The following is a 22,557-nucleotide window of genomic DNA, read 5'->3' as shown; positions in this document are numbered from 1 at the left end:
TAAACAGATGCATAACCTGATGATTTAGTGTTTAGCAGGCTAAACACTCCAATAACTTTCCAAATATTTTTTAAATGTAAGCAGAACTCTTCATATTTACTCTTGTAGAAGTTAGATAGCTTTATTACTGTATGAATTTTCAGATAAACAAGGGAAAATAATTTTAAAAATCACACCATTTAGGTACTTAATCTTTGAAGCTCCTGAATGAACGAATCTTTATCAATTTAGTATACACTGAGAAGTAAGTATTGACATAAGTAATCAGAAAAGGAAAAAAGTTGCATTTGATATGTGAGCATACTTTGTAGTTCCGTTATTAAACCACAAGTATCACCTGGGTAATCATTTAATCCTTTTCCATACTGCCCAGCATTATTTCAGGAACTACGTTCTCCCACTGTTAAAACGGTTTCAGGAATTCAATTTTACTTTTATTCACAAAGAAATACCAACTGTGGTAACTAGGTCTTGGTTGGGCAGAGAGGGAGGATGGTGGGTAATTAGGTACATTGTAAGGCAACTTTACTGCCCTATTTTTACTTATCCATATACATTCACACATTTTACTTATATTTTATAACATAATTATTTAATAATAGGTCTTCTGGGTTATAAGGAAAAGTAATCTTGGTGAATTTTCTGAAGGGCAGGAAAATGTGACTGCTGGTTAGGAGAAAAACTGTTGTAAATACCAAAAACTAAAATTGTCAGTAGCGTTTCTGAAGAAAATGGACGTCTGCTGAATGGAGTTATCCCAGCGTACCCAACATTAACTCATTTCCACATTCCTTTGAAAAATATGCTGCATTCTTTAAAACAGCCACAAATTTTACTTAGAACATGTAGTTAAAATCCACAGAAAAGCAGCTTGACAACCGAAGAGTTTAAACGTCTCTTTGCATATGCAGACCTATAAAAACACAGTATTTTATGACGTTGAATACTGACTTTTCCTTTTTTGGTTTTACCTTTACATATCTGCGCCTGTTGGGTTGTATCCTTGGTATCACATGGTTTCATGTAAATATTTCCCATTATATATGTTTTTACTCGTTTTAAATTCAGTGCATAGAGAGCGACTAAAGAAGCATGATAGGTACCAGAAGGTAATGAACTATCAAGAGATTTAAAATTTTTAAATTTTAAGTAGTTTTCAGTTGTTTGCTCTTAAAATGGGATACCTTTATTTATCAGTGACATTACTTTTCCTGACTCATTTTCAGTTTTTATAGGAGGAGAAAATTTAAAAATTTTTTGCTTTAATATTAAAGATTGAGATACTTAAGAAGGTAGTGTTTGTCCATTTTTGTTCTTAATAAGTTAGGTTTTTGTCCTTTAGAATTGTAGAAGGAAAGAACTCTAGTGAACACTGAGTTCTTATAAAGCAGTCTTTTAGTTGTGAGAAAGTGGTTATTGAGTTGCAAATGGAGCTGTTGAATCTAGACATGAATGTAACTATCAGACATAACCATGTCAGAGTTGTTCCTGTTTTCTCCTCCATTTGGAGTACTAAAGGAAGCAATCTTAGAAAATAATCTTTAGAAGAAAGTTCATGTCCTCATCACTTTTTATTCATAACCCACATAATTTTTTTTTTTTTTTTTTTTTTGCGGTACGCGGGCCTCTCACTGTTGTGGCCTCTCCCATTGCGGAGCACAGGCTCCGGACGCGCAGGCTCAGAGGCCATGGCTCACGGGCCCAGCCGCTCCACGGCATGTGGGATCTTCCCGGACCGGGGCACGAACCCGTGTCCCCTGCATCGGCAGGCGGACTCTCAACCACTGCGCCACCAGGGAAGCCCCCACATAATTCTTTGGGAGAGTTTTTAAAGGCCATGAAGCTGGATGTCCTTTTGGGTTTGTTTTTCCCTTGTTTTCTTTTCAGTGTGAATCTGTAGAACTTAAGTCATAATTTTCGTTTTGCTTAACATAAGTATATTTTGCTCATTTTAATATTTGAGTACTGAGCCAATTTTCATATCGAAAGAAACTTAAAAGAGTATGAGCTTTATTTCTCTTAGTGGTTTATAACATTAACTTTCCTGTCCCTATTTTATAATAACTCAGTTGTTCAAGAAGTGAGTTTAATCATACAAAGAGCTTTCATTATCCAGTTACATTTTACTGAAAATTTAATCTTCATTCTTTGTAGTAGACCAGGTGAAAATAAGTGTTTCATTGTAAATATGGTTGCAGAAGCTCAAACCTCAGCCTTTCCCATCCAGTGTATAACTAAGGCTAGGTTGTAGTGCCTGCCTGAAATCGGCATTTTTCATCCGCCTAAAAGAAGCACTTGGTCATATCTTTTTCACTTAAATCAGTAACTTGCTTTAGTTTTTTGGTTTTTTTTTTTTTTTTGCGGTACGCGGGCCTCTCACTGTTGTGGCCTTTCCTGTTGCGGAGCAACAGGCTCCGGACGCGCAGGACCAGCAGCCATGGCTCACGGGCCTAGCCGCTCCGCGGCATGTGGGATCTTCCCGGACCGGGGCACAAACCTGTGTCCCCTGCATCGTCAGGCGGACTCTCAACCACTGCACCACCAGGGAAGCCCGCTTTACTTATTTTTTGACGCAAACCCTAACAGGCTAGGTGGTCATGTTTCCCAGTATATCACAGACTGTAAACTGCAGCAGAAGGAACCTAATGTCAGCCTAATGGGAAGAAAAACTGCAAAATTTAGGTGTAACTAGAAAAGAATAGTGTAGGGGTACATAGTATAAGAGCACATAGACCTGCTTTGCTTGATAAACTTTGTAGACATAACTTTTGATAAGTGATTTTATGATAAAGACTAAATAAAATTTTAAGTTAAGATTATTTTGATTTAGAAGGTAGGTAAATATGAACATATTTTGGGTTTTTCCCAAAAAAATACTTTTGTTTTTTTTCTTCTTCGTATAAAAGTTTTAATCATGGAGAGTAAACCTGAATTAATTTTAAAAATTAGCTACATTATAAATGAGTATCTTACGCCCTGTGTACCATTTAAATGAAACAGCACTAAACATTATTTTATTCTAAAATACTACTTGGTTTCTGGTTAGCTCATTTAAACTGCTGATTGTAAGCCACCTTTATTTAAATAAATAAATACTTAAGTGCTTTTTAAGACTTTAGATCAACTTGTTATATTTTCCAGAAGCTTAAGCTGCTCACATGCGTAAATGTCAGTTGGAAATAAAATGAAATGCATGCTTGTTTTAAAATGCTTATTTATTATAAATAAAAATCTTGGTTTTGTTGTCAATATACAACTTTCAGAGTTGTCTTATTTTAGATAATGAGCATTCTGTTGGCATACTAAAGAGTGGCCTTTGTAGAATGGAAGAGTTCCAGAAAGCTTATGTCTAGTTTTTTAAAACCCCATGCTTGTTTACCAGTGTAACAGGATGTCAGACTTCATTATGGCATGCAGCACACTTGTCAGCAACTCTGATATTGAGCATGTATACATTTCTCCACTATGTTAGAGGTTCCAAAGACAGGCTCCTGAATGTGTAATGAACTGGCCTATGAAATTGTTCAGCTGACAGGGATCAACCACTTGACTTAACTGTATTTTTTTAACTTGATTTATTGATGAGGACTAATAAAAGCTTATTGGAGTGTTAAGTTTGTTCATTATCTGTTCTGTTTATGATGCTTTATTTTGATATAATTGAACAAAATAGAATAGATGCCATTTAATGAGTAAGAAGCAGTTTAACTGAACAAGATTGGAAACCTAATGTCTCTTTATTTTCTTTTAAAGTTATTCCTTATTGATTTTGGTTTGGCCAAAAAGTACAGAGACAACAGGACAAGGCAACACATACCATACAGAGAAGATAAAAATCTCACTGGCACTGCTCGATATGCTAGCATCAATGCACATCTTGGTATTGAACAGAGGTGAGTTTGAAAATTGAATGTGTTTATCAAATCCATAGCAAAAGCCATTGATGGGTTTTTAAAATATTTTAATTAGTTTCTTACAATATCTAAAGATGTTTCTTGGCTGAAGATTTGAAAGACACTTATTAATCCTTTTACCTGCTGCTTTGGACAGTGCAAAGAAGCCGATTAAATGAGGCCTTTTTGTTTTCTTTGTTGAAGCTTGTCTTTTGAGGAGAAAATATTGCATGATGGAAATTAGAAGCATAAATGCAACTTTATGTTTCTTTTTGCAGCTAAAGACAATACTTTTTTTCTTAATACTGATCTTGGGCTTTTTATGTTAGTGAAGCAAGTTGAGTTTAGGGGAAGAATGTATTGGTTATTTCTGCAAGGAAAATGTTATCTGATTTCTAATAAACCAAAATGTGGTTGGTGGACCATCCCCGTTCTACTCTTCCACCCCTACATAAATGAATAGGCTTTAGTTTAAACATTGTCATAATTTCTGTGGTCTTTCTATTTTCTGACTTGAATTCTAGTTTTTCATCTTTTGTCAATCATTTTTCTTTTTGCTCCTTAAAATAAGCGTAGAGGGCTTCCCTGGTGGCGCAGTGGTTGAGAGTCCACCTGCCGATGCAGGGGACACGGGTTTGTGCCCCGGTCCGGGAAGATCCCACATGCCGTGGAGCGGCTGGGCCTGTGAGCCATGGCCGCTGAGCCTGCACGTCCGGAGCTTGTGCTCCGCAACGGGAGAGGCCACAAGAGTGAGAGGCCCGCGTACCGCAAAAGATATATAAATAAATAAGCGTAGAAATGATATGCTTCCAGGTTATGGAACTTCATGAGAATGAGCTTTTAAGCTTAGGGAATAGCCATGAATATCTGAGTACCCTTGGTTAAACTATAGTTTCACATCTTCTGTAGGCCATTACCAGTCCTTAAGTACATGTATCGTCTGAATATGCGTGTAAGTGTGTATGTGTTTGTGTATATATTCATATAGATGTTTAATTAGCTTAAAGTTGTTAATTTTTTCAGCGTTATCCCTAAATAATCTTTGTGAGCTTCTGTAAAACTTATGTCCTGCTAGATGGTTCTTCCATCTTTATTAACCTCATTTAGGAAGTTATTTAGCTAAATTCTTTTTGCTCTTTAAAAGTTAAGTTGCAGGAACGTGTTGGATTTTATAATTTTGGATTCTGTGAGGAAATTTTGTTTAGAAGTAACCCATTAGGAACTTTTTTTTTAAATTACCTTAACTGAGTAACTCCTTGCACAAGATACCAAATTACTTTCTCTCCTTGCTTGGAAACATTTTTTCTTGTGTACCTGGCTTTCTTTCACATGTTCTTCACAATAATTGCAGCCTTTAAATTTACATTTTCTTTTCTAGTCGCCGAGATGACATGGAATCATTAGGATATGTTTTGATGTATTTTAATAGAACCAGCCTGCCATGGCAAGGACTAAAGGTAAACCAGACTCACATCACCAGCTTTTTGTTTTAAGAATACAAATACACATTGGAGATGACCTTTAAGGTCCCTTTCAAGTATGAGGTTTTCTGAGAGTGAATGACTTTATTTTTACCCTTTATTGGTAAAATAAAATCTGATGGTTTCAGTAATAATTAGGTTAGTAGACTCTCACAGTCACACTTGAGGAACAGTTTCCTTTGGGACAATTAGCAGGTACCCATTGGTAACCAGTAGCTTTACCTGGAAGGAACTTGACATGGGCTAAGAAAGGTGGAGACTTTCTCATTTTGATGTGTTGCCATTATGTTGAAAATGTGTACTTTTATGTACAGTAGAACTAGTTTATCCAGTAATACTAGCTATATTATTTAATTGTCCTAACATTTTATTTGTTTCCATTAATTAGGAGTTTTACCATTACTTTTGTGAGTATTTGTATGGTAATGATAAATTACTGTGTCCAAGATTTTAATGGCTGTTTAGTTGCTTTATTGGTCCTTTAAAGGTAAATGGTCCCTGTATTTATTGAGCATCTATGAGCTTGACAAATTGCTCAGTGTGGGTAGCTTTATCCAGTGTGAATATCTTTACACTGGAAAAATAACACCAGTTATTAATGTCACTAAATGATGGGCAGGCACATGTGTTTGGTATCGATCTGCTTATTTTGCCCTTGTTGAATATGGGTTAAGAAATCTCATTTCAAATTTGACTCCACCCATTTTTACTTAAATCATATTCCTGTTAAACTCACCCTTTGCTAACAGCTAAAAACGTTCTTGAAGCAGAAAGTCATGTGAAAAGTTAACAGTTTAGGAAAAGGAGATTACATGTATTACACTTTGATTTCTTTTTTATTCTAGGTTATGATTTCTCTTGAATCTCAAGTTTCCTTTTATGTGTAGTATGTTAAACTAGTAAAATTCTTCTCATAATACTGAGTATATCTGTGTGGTTTGATTCTTATTCTCCACAGGCTGCAACAAAGAAGCAAAAGTATGAAAAAATTAGCGAAAAGAAGATGTCCACACCTGTTGAAGTTCTGTGTAAGGTAAGTGTACATGATGATTTTTTTTTTTAATATAAATGATCCAGGAACAAAAAGGAACATTTTATTTTACAGCCTCAGAACTTAAGCATCCTATTGAGTAGCTATTTACTGTTTTAAATTTACTTTGGTTGATTCTTGGTATCTTTATGAATGACTTGAGGACTTCCTGGTGGCATAGTGGTTAAGAATCCGCCTGCCAGTGCAGGGGACACAGGTTCGATCCCTTGTCTGGGAGGATCCCACATGCTGCGGAGCAGCTAAGCCTGCACACCACAACTACTGAGCCCACACACCGCAACTGCTGAAGCCCATATGCTCTAGGGCCTGCGTGCCGCAACTACTGAAGTCCACGTGCCACAAGTACTGAGCCCACACGCTGCAACTACTGAAGCCCGTGCACCCCAACAAGAGAAGCCACCTCAAGGAGAATCCCACGCACCGCAAGGAAGAGTGGCCCCCGCTTACCGCAACGAGAGGAAAGCTGGCGCGCAGCAACGAAGACCCAGCACAGCCAAAAAAATTGAAAAAGGAATGACCTGAATATATGAGTCATTTTAAAATAATTGTTTTATGTTTCTGGTTTAGGCCCTATGATCTGTTTTAAATTGGAGGAAAAATAAGGAGGTAAACTTTTCTAATAGAACCTCAATTCCAAACCTCAAGACCAATTTATGAGAAAATTAAGTTAAGAAATATTCCCCTTATTCTTAAACTGGTGCCAGAGAAGAAAGGATATCCACAATTGGCATATCAAGGAATTAGGGAAACAAAGGCAAGCAGAATAGAACAATCCAGAAATAGAAAGTGTCCAACAGTATAGATGGCAGTTTGAATCTGGCTCATTTCTCTGAAATCTCAAACTTTGAAGAGAGGCATGTGAGTTGAGAGTGGAAAGATACTTTTGTCATAATGTCTCTTCCGTAGAAAGAAGACCACGTGGTCATCTTTGTGACAATTGCATACCTGAAATAATTAGAAAACAATATATAATTACGTATTGGGGTGGTAGAAGGGAGAAATCAGCATGAGTTGAAATAGTACTCTGGAAGGGAGTAAATGGTGATGTCTTTATGAGTCTCCCCATCCACAAATTTGCTTTCTCTTTTTCTGCATATCTACAGAAACAGAGGGGACGGGTTGAGAAATTTATGATCTTTTCTGAGACTCTTTGGGGATTTGTTTTAAATTATGAAATACATTTTAGGTTAATGAATAAAATATTCAGGAAGAGAACGGGAGGATTTAGTACATTCTCTGCTTGTGTGCAGCATCTTAATTTTGATCTGGAAATTGTGAACTACATTTGTCTTCTGGATTAGACACATATAATTGATTCAGGGTGCAGTGAACACCGAAGTATTAGGTATTACTATAAAGTAGTGAGATTGTTTTCAGTCTTACGGTTCAGCGGCATGGTCTAGCGACAGTTCATACTTTACATATGAAATGCTTATCATGTTGGTAGTTTTCTTTTGTAGAAGGAAGTTCATTTGATAAATGCAGAATGCTATTAATACAGACTGTGAATGTATATTAAAAGTTGAGGGCTTCCCTGGTGGCACAGTGGTTGAGAGTCCGCCTGCTGATGCAGGGGACACGGGTTTGAGCCCTGGTCCGGGAAGGTCCCGCATGCCGTGGAGTAACTAAGCCCGTGCGCCACAACTACCGAGCTACTGAGCCTGCGCTCTAGAGCCCGCAAGCCACAACTACTGAGCCCCCGTGCCACAACTACTGAAGCCCACGTGCCTAGAGCCCGTGCTCTTCAATGAGAAGCCACTGCAATGAGAAGCCCGCGCATCACAACAAAGAGTAGCCCCCACTCACCGGAACCAGAGAAAAGCCTGCACACAGCAACAAAGGCCCAACACAGCTAAAAATAAAATAGATAAAATAAATTTTTAAGAAAGTACTTTGTAAAAATTAAATTTGTTTCCATCACTGTAATCAATAAAAAATGTTGTGGATATATACATTCTACCCTACCTGTGGATGTGAGAAATTTCTCAAAATCATAAGATTTTGGGAAGAGACTGCCTCTTTTAACTCATCTTCCTTCACGTTCACATTTACTCAAAGGGAGGAGATGTGGGGATTTTTTTTGTTTAAATACTTTGCATTTCTAGGTTCCTAATGGCAAAATCCTTTTGGTGACTAATATCTACAGCCTTAAAAAACATCTGTATACATCTTTGAGAATCTTTGCCAAGAAACCAAACGTGGAAACAGTTTACACCACAGATGTACTTATTTAGTATTGTCTATAATAGAGAAAAATGGAATCCTCTAAATGTCCAGTTATAGGGAACATGTTAATTATGATGTATTCATTAGGTCAAACAATATCCAGCCATGAACTTCTAAAAAGTTGATGCGGAGGTTAGAAATGACATAGAAGGATGCTTGCAATCTTTTAATGGAAAAGGGAATATATTATGTATGCAGTATGATAACAGTTATGTTAAAAAAAGACAAACCCAATCTATTCATAGGAGGAAGCATTGGATTATGGAAAAAAGAAAAGACAAACCCAGTATATTCATAGGGTGTGGTATTGGATTGATACATATCATAACAATGGTTGCTTTGTATAATTGCACTCTTGATTTTACTTCTCTTTATATAGGTCTGTACTGCTGTTTAAAAAGAAAGTAATTTCAGAATGGAGAGAGAATACCCATTCACTGTCCTGTTCTGGCAAAGAACATTACTGGCCTCATTTTTGTTGTTTATTCTTTATTGCTATGCACTTATTGTACATTGATAAAATAATAGGTTAACAAGTGGGATGTCTAAATTATTTAAGAACCTGTTACTGCAAGGAAAAGATATATATTTTCTCTACCAATATTAAAAGATATAGTACGTAATAAGGTGGTTGGGACGAAGAAATTTTGTCAAATTTATGAGGATACCAAGTCATATTATTGTTATTTAGGTTCTCAGATCTTCTAGCAAAGTAGTAAAATATCCTTAAATACATTTCTTGCTTGTTTTTAAATACATTGATTTTTCTGTCTTAAATAAGTTTTTTGTTGTTGTTGTCTTAATTTTGTGTTTTAACTCTTGAACTCGTAGGGATTTCCTGCAGAATTTGCCATGTACTTAAACTATTGCCGTGGGCTGCGCTTTGAGGAAGCCCCGGATTACATGTACCTGAGGCAGCTATTCCGCATTCTTTTCAGGTCAGTTTTTAAGACTATAAACTCCAGTGAGGGAAATTAGTTCAGTCTGCCCAACATATCTACTCTGACAAGTAGCAAGTAAAAGTGGGTCTAACCAATGTGAGTGAAGGAAATGTGAATGAAATGTTAAGAAACTGTGAGTTTGACATTTTTCCATTTCCAAATGTCCTTGAAATATTTTCGTTTGGGATGGAGAAACTGTTAAATCAAACTCAAAGTAGAATATAAGTTTTCCACAATAGTTACACAATTCACATTAGATGGGACTCTCCAACTTGGTAGACAACCTTGCTCAATACCAAAATGAATAGCAATTAAAATATCAGGCAGTAATTGGAGTTTATGATATTGTGGAAGTAGGCCCAAATTCTAGGATCCCTAGGTATACAACCCAAAATTGGTCTTGAAAAAATAAAGTACATGTGGCTCAAAATCTTAGTTGGAAGAGAAGAATTAGGGATGATGCTCTAATCCTAGAGAAGTCTTCCCAAGTCACCAGCATAGACATCGCCCTCTCAAAGTTACAGTCTCACGTCTACTCTGATGTGTCTTTAGGGGATACCTTCTGTTAAGAATATTCCCCCATAACTGACAGCTTGACTCAGTGTTTTTGTTGTTCATGCTGCCTTTTTTTTGGCTGCACAGTGCCGCTTGTGAGATCTTAGTTCCCCGACCAGGGGTTGAACCCACGCCCTCGGCTGTGAAAGCACAGAGTCCTAACCACTGGACTGCCAGAGAATTCCCTCATGGCTGCCTTTCATTCCCACTCCCTTGCTCATTTCAAGAAAGTTTAAAGGCAGCTTCTTTTTGAAAAGGGAGAGGATTTATTCTTGAATACAGCAGACCAAAGCGGTGACATCATTTCCCCCCAGTTGAGACATGTAAAAAGTGGAATTAACTGAACAGTAAGTCATCTATAGGGAAAGAAATCTTGTAGAAGCTACCATACTTAAGAGAAGATATTCATTTCCTTAAAAAATGCTCTCACTGTCTTGAAAGTTCTGTGGAGTATTTAATTGGACCCTATTAATAATGGGTTAACATATAATTTTATATTTTCCAGGACCCTGAATCACCAATATGACTACACATTTGATTGGACAATGTTAAAACAGAAAGCAGCACAGCAGGCAGCCTCTTCAAGTGGGCAGGGTCAGCAGGCCCAAACCCCCACAGGCAAGCAAACTGACAAAACCAAGAGTAACATGAAAGGTTAGTAGCCAAGAACCAAGTGACGTTACAGGGAAAAAAATTGAACACAAAATTGGGTAATTCATCCATTTCTAACAGTGTTAGATCGAGGAGGTGGTTTTAAAATACATAAAAATCTGGCTCTTTGTTTTAAAAAAAAGACGTCCTTGGAAAATTTGACTACTAACTTTAAACCCAAATGTCCTTATTCATATATATGTATATGTATTTTTATATACATATATGTGTGTATATTATTATCATTTCTCTTGGGATTTTGGGTCATTTTTAACAACTGCATCTTTTTTACTCATTCATTAACCCTTTCCAAAATAAACATTTGGTGTTGGGAATATGGTATAATCAATCAATCCAAAATCCTAGACCTAACACTTGTTGATTTTTAATAATGAATCTGGTTAGCCATGGTATTTTGACTTTCTTTCCAACTAACAGTGTTAAGAATTTTTCTGCATGTTAATGCTTTAGAATTAAAAATGGAAAATTGTGAACATGATCTAAGTTCAAGAGGTGAGTCTGGCATTGCCCCCGAAGTGTCTATCTTCTCAGTTGCAGAGCACCTCATTTACTCTTTTTTTTTAATTTTTTTTTTAATTTTTTTTTTTGCTGTGTTGGGCCTTCGTTTCTGTGCAAGGGCTTTCTCTAATTGTGGCAAACGGGGGCCAGTCTTCATCGCGGTGCACGGGCCTCTCACTGTCACGGCCTCACTTGTTGCGGAGCACAGGCTCCAGACGCGCAGGCTCAGTAGTTGTGGCTCATGGGCCTAGTCGCTCCGCGGCATGTGGGATCCTCCCAGACCAGGGCTCAAACCCGTGTCCCCTGCATTAGCAGGCAGACTCCCAACCACTGCACCGCCAGGGAAGCCCTCATTTACTCTCTTAAATGCTCAAATAACTGAAGAGCTCGATACATCCTTACTTATCACAAAAATAAATCTCTCTTTTAGTTGCTGCTTAGCTTACATGTGTTCTTAATTTCAAAATGATTTTTTCTTAGGGCGTTACTTTTTTTTTTTTTACTTTTTTTTAATTGTACAAATATTCAGGGTCTAGGGGTCTACTGTAAAATTGAATTCTGCAGTTATTCCTCGCAAATTGAAAAAAAAACAAACTGGGGCAAATGCCACTGAGCTGCTAGTCTATTTCCTTTCTATATCTCTCTGGCACTCTTAGTGCTACTAAGGAGTAGAACTGTTAGGGCACAGTGCCATTTCTTATCACTGTTGCCATACAGTTCAACTCCTGTGTTTTATGTTTTTTGTCTGTTTTTCTTTTCCCCTTTCTGGGGCTTACCTCCTGATACCTGCCTACTTCCTGGAAGTGGTGGGCAGGTAAGGTTTGTTTTTTGGTTTCTAATTATGTAATTTCTGAATCACTGCTCTGATCTGAACTTGGTCTTCTTTGGTCCATATTTTTACTGTTGCAATTAAAAAATTTTATAATTTAAAAATAGGCTCTAATCTGAGGATACTTTTCAAGTAGTATAGTTAACTGATGTCATCCTCCTCCCAGCAGCTCATCTATTAGGAATGAAGTTGAGGTACTTCGTTTCCACGTTTCTGGGAAGGATCCACAGTTGGAGGTTTAATGTAGTGGGAGTTCTTAGATGAGGAAGTTTGAACTCAAGATAACAAACACTAATGCTTGCCCAGTGCTCTGCCTCTGCATCATAGTTGGAATTTAATTGTCCCTTTTGAATGTTTTAATCATTATATAACTAATCATATTGTCAACAGGTTCTTAATGAGGTAGGTGGCTAGTATTGCTGAGAAGTGGTCCTGCCATTTAGGTAAGACCACATAGACTCTCTAAACTGAGGACCTGACACCTACAGTGTATTTGCTTTTTCTCACAAAATGAAACCAGTTTTTGACTAAAGTTAGCTGGGATAATAGGATCATCACAAGTTGCAGTTTCTAGAACAAAAATTAGGTTGAAATCTCATCTGACCTAGAACATTGCACTTCAGGCATTCAGCAGCCTTCAGAAAGAATTACCTTATTTTGAGCTAGTTTCCTTGTTAGTTTACTGTGTGTCTCTTACTCAATAAAGCAAAATTTTTGTCCTGCCTTATCTAGGTCTTAAAGATGAGAAGTTGGATCCACTGAGTTAGTATGTTTCATTGGAAAAAACTGTAATTAAACTTAAGTTTAATCCTTATTTTGTATTGTATTTTTCATAAAAGCAATTTAAAATCTTATAAAAATTTCATAGCATTATTAGACACTGGGGTTATACAAATATCACACAGACATGAATTTGTAAAATCTTGAAAATTTGGACTTTTCATAAAACCCACCACATATCACTGACTGCTTTCAGAAATGTATTTCCAGGCAGTATGTTTTGACTCTTAAGCAAAATATTGCTTGCAATTAAAACATGCCACTCCACAGAATACAAAGAACAAAATTCTTTTTAATCTTTGACTCATTTTATTTTGGATATAAAACTTAGTGCCCTAAACAACTCTTACACAAACCCCCCCCCCCATATATAAAGCCATGAAAGCATAGCACAGTTGAGGGTGGTATGAAATAAGTATGGGGAGTCTATTTCCCCTAACTAACCTCTACCCCATCCCCATTATATGGGTCATCCAGTATGAAATCTCCTGTGAAGCCTGGAGTTTGAAAATAACTGCTCTAGCTTTACTTACTTCTGATTCCAATCTCTAATAAGGGTGTTTGAAAGCATATTCTCTTAGGATTCCCTACAGTAAGCTTTTATTCAAGGAAGAGCTCAATGATTCATTGATTTCAAGAAATCTTTTCCGTGGTGATGAAAAAAATCGTATTACATTTTTCTAGTTAAAATTTTAGATGTGCTTTTTAAATATATCATTTGTTATTCACGAGTTACCCTTTCAGGGGTTTCCACATCAGAGGATTCAGTATCTTAAATGGATCTTCAGCAAGTAAATCTCTATATTGCAGACACATACATTCCTGGGGAAAAAATCCCCCAAATGGTCGCTTTTACTAATATGTTTTCTATGATAATTTTGGAAAAATCTTTATCTGATGCTTCTTCCATTGAAAGCTATAAGTTGTTTTAGCAGTTTACTAATAAGAATGTGCAAAGACTTTTAAAGTCTGACTTAATTCAGCTAAGATGGACTTATATGTAATAGACTTCTATTTACTCTTCTAAAGAAAAGATCTTTTGAAATATTCCATTTTGAAGGCCATCAAAAGACTACAAGGCGTCTCCACTAATGCTCACTATGATCTGTACTGGTTTTAAGTGCTCAGGTACCACAAGACTACAGTTACAGTTTTTATACACGTTAAAGAGGAAAGCAAAAGATAATACATCTGATACACTTCCAAATTCATTTTCACTCCCTTTTCTTCAACTATATTTGATTATAAGGAAAGTACTTTTCAAGACATATAAGAAGTAAAGGAAAAAAATATTTTTAGGACATTCAGAATTCACTTAAGTTCACCATTTCTTTAGTTGAGGGCAGGGATGGGGAGAATTGCAGAAGGTAGTGAAGCCAAAGGTGGATCCCCTCCTAATTCTACTATTCTCATCATCTTAACCCATCTGTTCACTATTCCAGTCATTGCTACTAAGCATAGTTTTATCATAATATACATGGATGTCAAATTGTTGGCATTTAATAGATTAGAAATATTTTTTCCATCACATTATCCTACATGTTCATGGTCTTCCTTGATTTACCTTCCAGTATTTACTGGGCTTCACTTACCATTTATGTCTAGCTTAACTTTTTCTGACTTCACCAATTGCTGCTAGGAACGTGGCTGGTCATTCAGCAACGTAAACCATATCACAGGGGAAGACCTTGAAATATCTGGAGAGACTGCTCTGCTCCGAATACTCTCAATCCAAAGAGGTGCCGGGGAGCTGCATCTGTTTGCTGAAATTTTTGTCAGCTTTTTTTCACTGTGGACAATAAAGCTGGAGAGAAAAGAACCAAATAATCCAACAGGAAATAAAGATGAGTGCTTAAGAGTTGATTTGAAGTAATCTGAAGCCCACATCTCGAAGGCTTGCTGGACCTATCAAACTTTTCAACTTGTCAGATTGAAAACAACTGTCAGAAGACCTAGAAGAGTACAGTGTTGCTGTGACTCAGTGGTGTATAATGCAGACCATCTACCAGTTGGGGAAGGAATCAGTTGTAACAGGTATTTTAAAATTCAGCATCCTTAGAAATCTGTAGCAGAATTAATTCTGTAAAAGAGAAGACAAAAGAAATCAGGTCATCAGTCTTTTTTAATGCAGCTTAGGGATGATGTACCTGCTATACTTAAGTTGTCATTTATCTTATTTGTAGTGATAAAAATAAAATCTATTTCCTTTATCTTTCCCAACTAAATACTTTTTTAGTTTCTGTGGAAAAGGAAGAGTTATTTTAGTTTTTGTTTTTTCCTTCAGCTTTTATACTGTCAGTCTGATTCAGAATTCTCCAAGCTTGATTCTGATTCTATACAACCAGAAAAACCACACAAGCATATTATAGGAAAAGTTAGTTAATATAAATGGCTTTGCATAGTGAATGTAAATATTATAGTCAAAATTAATTTTTAAAAGTTATGTCTTATACTGTGAAAGGATTCTAAATTTTAAAAGCTCATTGCAAACTTCTAGCCTTACTATTACATAAATATATCTTTGAACTAGTTTGTGGTTCTGTTGAAAAACAAAATCAAGTTAATCTGAAGTTAATTTACAGATAGGAGCGGATACATACTTTCCAGATTTCAGACTGAGGGATAGAATCTCCTGGTTAGTTGTATAAAAATAAACATTCTTTCTCCTTTCGCAGATTTGTAAAGAAAACTTAAATGTATCTATTAAGTCCTGAATTTGTCACATTAATTCTCCAACCCTGTTTTAACTCCTCCCCCCCCCTCTCTTTTAGGAACAAAGGGATTCATTCCTTCATTCCTTATTTTAACTGTTGCAGTGAAGATGGGTTTTTGGACTTTAGAAACCAGGAGACACCACCTAAACTACAAGACAAACCAAGGACTAATTGCACACTGAGGAAAAGAATACTTAGTACTTGAAGATTGAATCTTGAATACCTGCTGAATGCTCCTATTGAGATTTTTCCTAAACAAGCATCTGTAACATTTTAGGACAATTCACCGGAAAAACATTGATCCCTGGGTGGAATATCCTACCATTGGCCAGTCTGAATCTGGATTTGACTGCTCTATTCTACCAGGAATATTGTTAGGCTAGCCTTTAACCAGCCCCTAAATAATTGTAATCATTAATTGACCCAGCAGTTCTTCAAATATCAGATTAAAAGATGAACAGATACAATTCTTATCCCTATTAAAGACACAAGAGTTTTCTAATATTTTGACTGACAATGTAACTTATGTTTTCTTTGTAGTTTGTTAGTGACAGTGGTTTTCAGTTTAATGCTGTTTGGATTTTCAACATAGTACAGGTTTCCCCTGTCTGAAAGTAGGGCATTCGAAACCTTTCCTAAGCTAAAATGGCATAAAGCAAAGAAGCAGTTACCTTAGGATACGTGTTGCTGATAAATTGAGATAATGCATAGATGCTAACAGACACAGTTCAAAGCTGTGGCGGCTTGAGGCTGATGGTAGTTCCCAGGGAGAGAACTTGGCGGTGCCTTTATCACTCCTCAGGAGTGCCATTATCACTACTCAGGGTGCTGCCTCTAGGTTTGCTGTGAAACGCTGAATGCTATTTTTGCTTTTTTCGTAAAAGCAAAAAATCTTTGGTTAGTGAAAACAGGTACTAATGTAGGCCTTTCATAAAATGTGAAGTGGCATAAAGGGAACTTTTTGAAAAGTAGGGGGATACCAGTAATTATTCAGTATCGTGTAAAAAAGCTACAGTAAAAGAAAACCCAACAATTTTAGTGGTTGTGAAAACATTTTTATTGTATTTAATGATAATTGCAGGACTTGAAACCAAATGCTCCTCAGGATAAGGGTCATTGCTATTTAGCTAATCCATAGTTTTAATTTGCTTTAAAATATTCCTGTATTTTAACATTGGAACTAAGTTACAGTGTATGGTCAGATTTTTAAAAATTTAATTCAGGTTTGATTTGACAGCCTTTTCTTTTTGTGGTTTTACACTGCTAATCCTATTTAATAACATGCATCAGAAACGTAGTATTCCTGTGGCAAAGTACATTTTCAGAAAATTTCATTATCTTTCACTTTTGGCATTTGCTTTATGAACTTAGTGCTAGGACAGGCAGCAAAAGCCTGTTTTGCACCTACTCTGTTGTTAAGGCACTGTGGAGAGACAGAAGTATAACACTCACATCTTTGTCTTCGGAGCTTGTCACAATATAGTTTTCAAATGAATGAAGATGACTTTCTGCCCTCAAATGAAAAAACCAAGGCATACATGCATGAAAAGTAAATTACAGAACTATTTCATTTATCCCACAAAGCCTGCTGGAGATGATCCTGCAAATGTTGAAGTGTCAAAAAAGGAGCAGCTTATGATTGACAAAAACATGGTTTGTGCTGAGGAAGTGAGTGATTAGAGTGAGCTAGAATGAGCTATATAGGTTGGCTATAAGAGGAGGGATTGGACCAAGGGTCGTTGATGACTTAAAGGAGGCCTGTAGGTGAGAGAAGGTGCTGATGAGATTTTCATGATATTGAGACAGCATATTCCCTTTAGCTATAGATAAAGCTTGTAGGTATTAGAAATGGGTGTATTTCCTCTGATTGCCTTCAGCTGTAGATAGAACATGCAGCTATTATTGCCTGAGCCTCCTATTCAAACCTGCCTTTATGTGGAAGCCCTGAGGTCTGATTTGTGGAGGAGGAGAAGTGTATTTACGGGGTGGGGAGGCTTGAAAGTAAAGCCAGAAAGCCTCACTCGTTTACATTTTCAAATCTGTGGTAAAATAGTCTCTCTAGTGTAACTGATAGACGTAAAGAATTTTTAAAGGTCTAAGGTTTCTGTATAAAAATCATATACTTACCAGGTTTGTGTTCAGTGGAATAACTCAGATAATTATGCCTTGAATACATTTATTATTAAAGCCTTTTGTTCCTCGTTTGTATCAAATAATGTACAGAAAAGTTCCTGCTCACAGTATGATTAAAACTACTTTCTAGTTGATAAAGCAATCTTATTTTTTATTTATTTGACTAATAAACACAATGTATTCTAGGTACTAGAAATACAGAAGTAAACAAAAACAGGCTTATTGGAATTACCACTAATTCTCTTGAGAACTGTATGCTGGACGGGAAGGCTTTAATTCACTGTATACCACTCTGCCTAGAGGCATCCAGTACAGAAGTTTCCGGGTTTTTTTATTTTAAACGCTAACCTGACCTAGTGATTTTCAAATAGATGAAAATAACGTATGAGTTACCATTCTAAAGTAATTATTTCCCTACTTTGGGTGTGGTTAAGAAAATTTTTTTAACTTGGAGTTTAACATTCTTTTTTTTCTGTTTTGATTTTTTTTTTAATAGGTTTCTAAGCATGAATCAAGGAACAGAAGAAGCAGAGCAGATGATCGGAGCAGCATTTGTTTCTCCCCAAATCTAGAAATTTTAGTTCATTATGTACACTAGCCAGTGGTTGTGGACAACCATTTACTTGGTGTAAAGAACTTAATTTCAGTATAAACTGGCTCTGGGCAGCACTGGTGATGCTGTGTCCTGAGTTGTAGCCGCTGTAATTGTGAATATTAACTGAGATAGTGAAACATGGTGTCCAGTTTTCTATTGCATTTTTTCAAGTGGAAAAGTTAACTAAATGGTTGACACACAAATTGGTGGAGAAATTGTGCATATGCCAATTTTTTGTTAAGATCTTTTATTTTGAACTATACTGCTTTGAGATCTCATTTCAGAAGAACGGCATGAACAGTCTTCAGCCACAGTTGTGATGGTTGTAAATGCTCACAATTGTGCATTCTTAGGGTTTATCCATCCCTGGGGTTTGCAAGTTGTTCACTTAAAACATTCTTAAAATGGTTGGCTTCTTGTTTGCAAGCCAGCTGATAATGGTAGCAACCAAAGATTCCAGTGTTTGAGCATATGAAAGACTCTGCCTGCTTACCTGTGCTAGAAATAACAGCATCTAAAGTGAAGACTTAAGAAAAACTTAGTGACTACTAGATTATCCTTAGGACTCTGCATTAACTCTATAATGTTCTTGGTATTAAAAAAACAAGAAAAAAGCATATTTGTCACAAAAATTTAGTTAACATCTTAAACTGAACATGTATGTATGTTGCTTAGATAAATGTAATCACTGTAAACATCTATATGATCTGGGATTTTGTTTTATTTTGAAACGGGAGCTTTTTTGTTTACAAGTTCATTAAAAAGTATAAACTGTTTCTCTAAGGAAATGAGATTTTTTTTAAACAAAAAAAATGCCTTGCTGACTCACTATGAAATCAAAATCTCCCCAATTTTTTAATAGACTACTTCAAGTCATTTGTTATGTAACATTCTTTTGCGAATCATTGTAGATTTAGTGTCATGACTTTTTCTCAGATTTTTTATTTAAAAATATTTTTTTTCCCTGAAGCGGAAAGGCATTCTTTCATTTTTCTTTTTTTATGACTTGTAGGCACAATACCTAGTGCTGCAGCTGCAACTGCCAGGACTTGGTATTGTAACTTTTGCAGCCTCATACTAACAGCTGGACTGATTTTGAATAAGAATGAAAGCGTTAAAGGGTTTAACTACAAAATGAAGCTATTGTTTAAATTCCTTGTTGATTGGCTCTAAGCAGATTGACTCCTAACCTTGGAGAGCATCATACCCTGTGAGGTTCTTGTGATTGCTGACCCTCCCTATCCCCCACCCATTTCTATAAATTATCTGCAGTTCATCTCTCAGTCTTATGTGTGGCTCTTTTCTTTTTCTGACCCAAGAGAAAGAAAAGCTTAATAACTAATTCATTAGTGTAATTTATTCATTTATAGCACATCAGGATAAGTTAAAAGAACTTTTGTCTAAAAATGCTGCCAGGCGCCTATTTGTGTAAATGCAGGTATTTTGTAAAATAACCTTGAAATTGTAAATTGACATGTGTTTGGTCAGATTGTGTCAGGTTTGTTTTCTTCCTTTTTTTCTTCTTTTCATTTGAAAACTACGTTAGCAATAATTAATTCAATGATGACCACATTCTGCCATTAAAAGATATATTAGCACCATCATACTGCAGAAATCTTAATGAGTATGAACTTTGGGGTAGGCAGCTTCTTTGTTTCCTTTCTATCCACCCGTGTTGGTTAAGGTATTTGTTTCTTGACTAATAAACCCTTTGATACTTTTAGCCAGAAATCAGTCTCTTAAAGCTATTTTTGAGTATAGTTTGTGTAAAATAAAAATGTTTAGCTTTGGTAATAACTTTTCCAAGCTGAACTCCCTCTAGCAAGATATTTTTCAGTGCTTTTATTTACTATGCACTTAGACTATGCACTTTTTCTGAAATATTTTTGTAACACTTTTTTGTATTTTTGCCATTTGAAAAGGTTGTGGTGTAGTTGGTCTGTAATTAAGTTGCAGATTTAAAACTGCTGTTAGCTTTGTAAATCAAAATATAGGTGTTTTTGTCCTGGTATATTGTCATTCCATCTGCAGCTGGAGCTGGAATACCATTGATCTTCTAGCTACCATTCATTTTCTTCACAGTTCACAAAAGAAGAATGTGAAATTCAGTGAATGCTGTTACTAATCCTGTCGGGAGATGAATCTCATTTCACCAAAATTAAATTATGTTTTTCCACTAAAATGATGATACAAGTTGAAGACACATCACTCTGAAATTGGAAGACCTCACCACTTAAGGCTCCGCAGTGGCTTACTCAGCTGAACTCTAGGTTACTGCTCTTTACTTTGTTCACCCATTGGGGGGTGCAGTTTTTTAAATGTTGGGAGATGGTCATTCTAACTACTGTTGAATGTCTCTGTTTTGGGAAGGTATAACAAGAAAATAAAAAAGAATATATATGAAGGGAGAGACTGGTTATCTCCTCCCATATGGTTGTGCTCATGCTCCTATGGCCTGCAAGTGGAATTTTGGAGGATTGCTTTTACTATTATTTTCTATCAACAAATATTAAGAGATTTTTCTTATTTCTACTAGTCCTTGCAATGTTTTGAGCAGATTATACTTTAATAATTATAAATTTAATTCCATTATAATAAAAATACCAAACAAAAGGATTTTAGAATCCAAGCCACTGAGGTAGTTTTCTCTTAAAATTTGCTGAAATATTGAGATTAACGTTCTTGTAACTTGACTAGAGTGAACCATGGGACGGGGTGGCCTAGATATTTTCAGCTTACCTCCTAAAAATTTGCCAGTAGTTTGTGAGATAGTTGACTCTCTCTGAGCCAGACTGATAGCAGAGCAGTATTTTAGGTTTTCTCTTTGTCGGTTTTTAGGCAGTGATAACCGTGTGACCAACGTGTAAGTAGGTCCGTGAGGTATAGTAAGATGTTACAAACATAAAAATTTTAGGTATCTCAGATGTGCTGTTCCTTTTGAAGTGAGACTATACTATAATCACGTGATGGTTGCTCACAACATTTGGGGGATTCCCCCCCAAAAAAACCTTCCATTCTTCTCTGGAATATATTTATTGACAAACTTTTAGTGCACTTCTCATCTTTCAAACAGCCTAAGATGGCGATGAATTGAGTGTAACTTGATCTAATCAGGCTATGCATTTTGTATTTAATCATCAGATAGTATATTGTTGAAGTAAAATGATTTATATTCTGAAATGACATGTTAGGCCAGTTTTAAGGACATATGCAAATGGTATAGTGGAAATGTTGAGCAATATCAGAGCCGTTAGAGAAGCTAGCTGTCCCAAGACACACTTTAAGTTGGTCAAATTCACTGTGTCTGCCACTTGGGGCTGTGGACCCACGGTGGCTGGAGTTCTACGATGAGAACAAAGGTGCAGCAAGTTTGAGAGACCTGGGAATTCACACTTAATTCTGTTGTTTGGTCTCTGCTCCTTTTCAGCCAGGTGGGGCAAATTGTTCATTATACCTTTTACTTTTACCAAACGAGATCACTTAAAGAGGTTTTTCAAGAAGCTCCTACTACGTTGTTGCCTTTCATGTACATCTATCTGGATTGAAATTTTGAAGAAATGTTTGTAATATTAATGATTGTTGTTAGTATTGGGAGCAATGTTGAGATATTTGGTGTCAGTACCACCCAGGACCTGAGAGTCAAAGCACCTAACTCATTAGATGACTCCTACATGAGTAGAAGAGTAAAATGGAGGTGGAGAGAGTCTTAAAGAGACCAATAGATCCGTGTCCTTCATTGTGCGAAGGCTAGCCAGAGCAATATAAATCATAGTTATTCATCTGACAGTTAAATTAAGGATTTTTATCTGGCCATTTATCATTCCAATCATGTGCATTTTTCTTAGGTAAATATTTGTAAGAAGAATTTGAAGAAATGATTTTAGCTGTTTTCCATCACAGTGCACCTTCCAGTTTGACTTTAGGATGTCAGAAACTGCACCAGCTGCAGAATTCAAAGGTGACCAAGATAATTCCATTTTAACAACTCACCGTGTAGTAGAGGAGATAGCAATTTTGTGCCCCTAAGTTACCATTACTAAAGAGTGAGCATTTGGATGCTGTGGGAGCACTTAGCAGGGACGTCTAACTCTTGGCGTTGTTTAAGGCTTTTGGAAGAGTAGGCTAGAAGTCTAAGCAAGTGTGGGAGCAGATTCGTTAGATGGGGAGCAGCAAACGAAAGATGTGAACT

The 22,557-nt window shown here is 36.3% G+C and overlaps 1 protein-coding gene across 9 annotated transcripts in view; it reads left to right on the top strand.

The window, feature by feature from the left end:
- CSNK1A1 (casein kinase 1 alpha 1) overlaps positions 1-20,772 on the top strand; it is a 50,578-nt gene extending 29,806 nt beyond the window's left edge. For 2 of the 9 annotated variants that reach the window (XM_067732229.1, XM_067732232.1), the window contains 6 exons: positions 3,754-3,893; positions 5,272-5,350; positions 6,333-6,407; positions 9,483-9,589; positions 10,653-10,765; positions 12,879-14,559. In XM_067732229.1, the coding sequence (XP_067588330.1) occupies positions 3,754-3,893; positions 5,272-5,350; positions 6,333-6,407; positions 9,483-9,589; positions 10,653-10,765; positions 12,879-12,913 (549 nt within the window). In that variant the 3' untranslated portion in view covers positions 12,914-14,559. The other 7 variants (XM_067732225.1, XM_067732231.1, XR_010942187.1 and 4 more) reach the window with 6 other exon arrangements.
- The last annotated feature ends 1,785 nt before the right edge of the window (positions 20,773-22,557 follow it).

The sequence above is a fragment of the Pseudorca crassidens genome, chromosome 3 (genome assembly GCF_039906515.1).
Source record: "Pseudorca crassidens isolate mPseCra1 chromosome 3, mPseCra1.hap1, whole genome shotgun sequence".
NCBI classification, from domain to species: domain Eukaryota; kingdom Metazoa; phylum Chordata; class Mammalia; order Artiodactyla; family Delphinidae; genus Pseudorca; species Pseudorca crassidens.
This window is presented reverse-complemented; position numbering and strand designations above follow the sequence as displayed.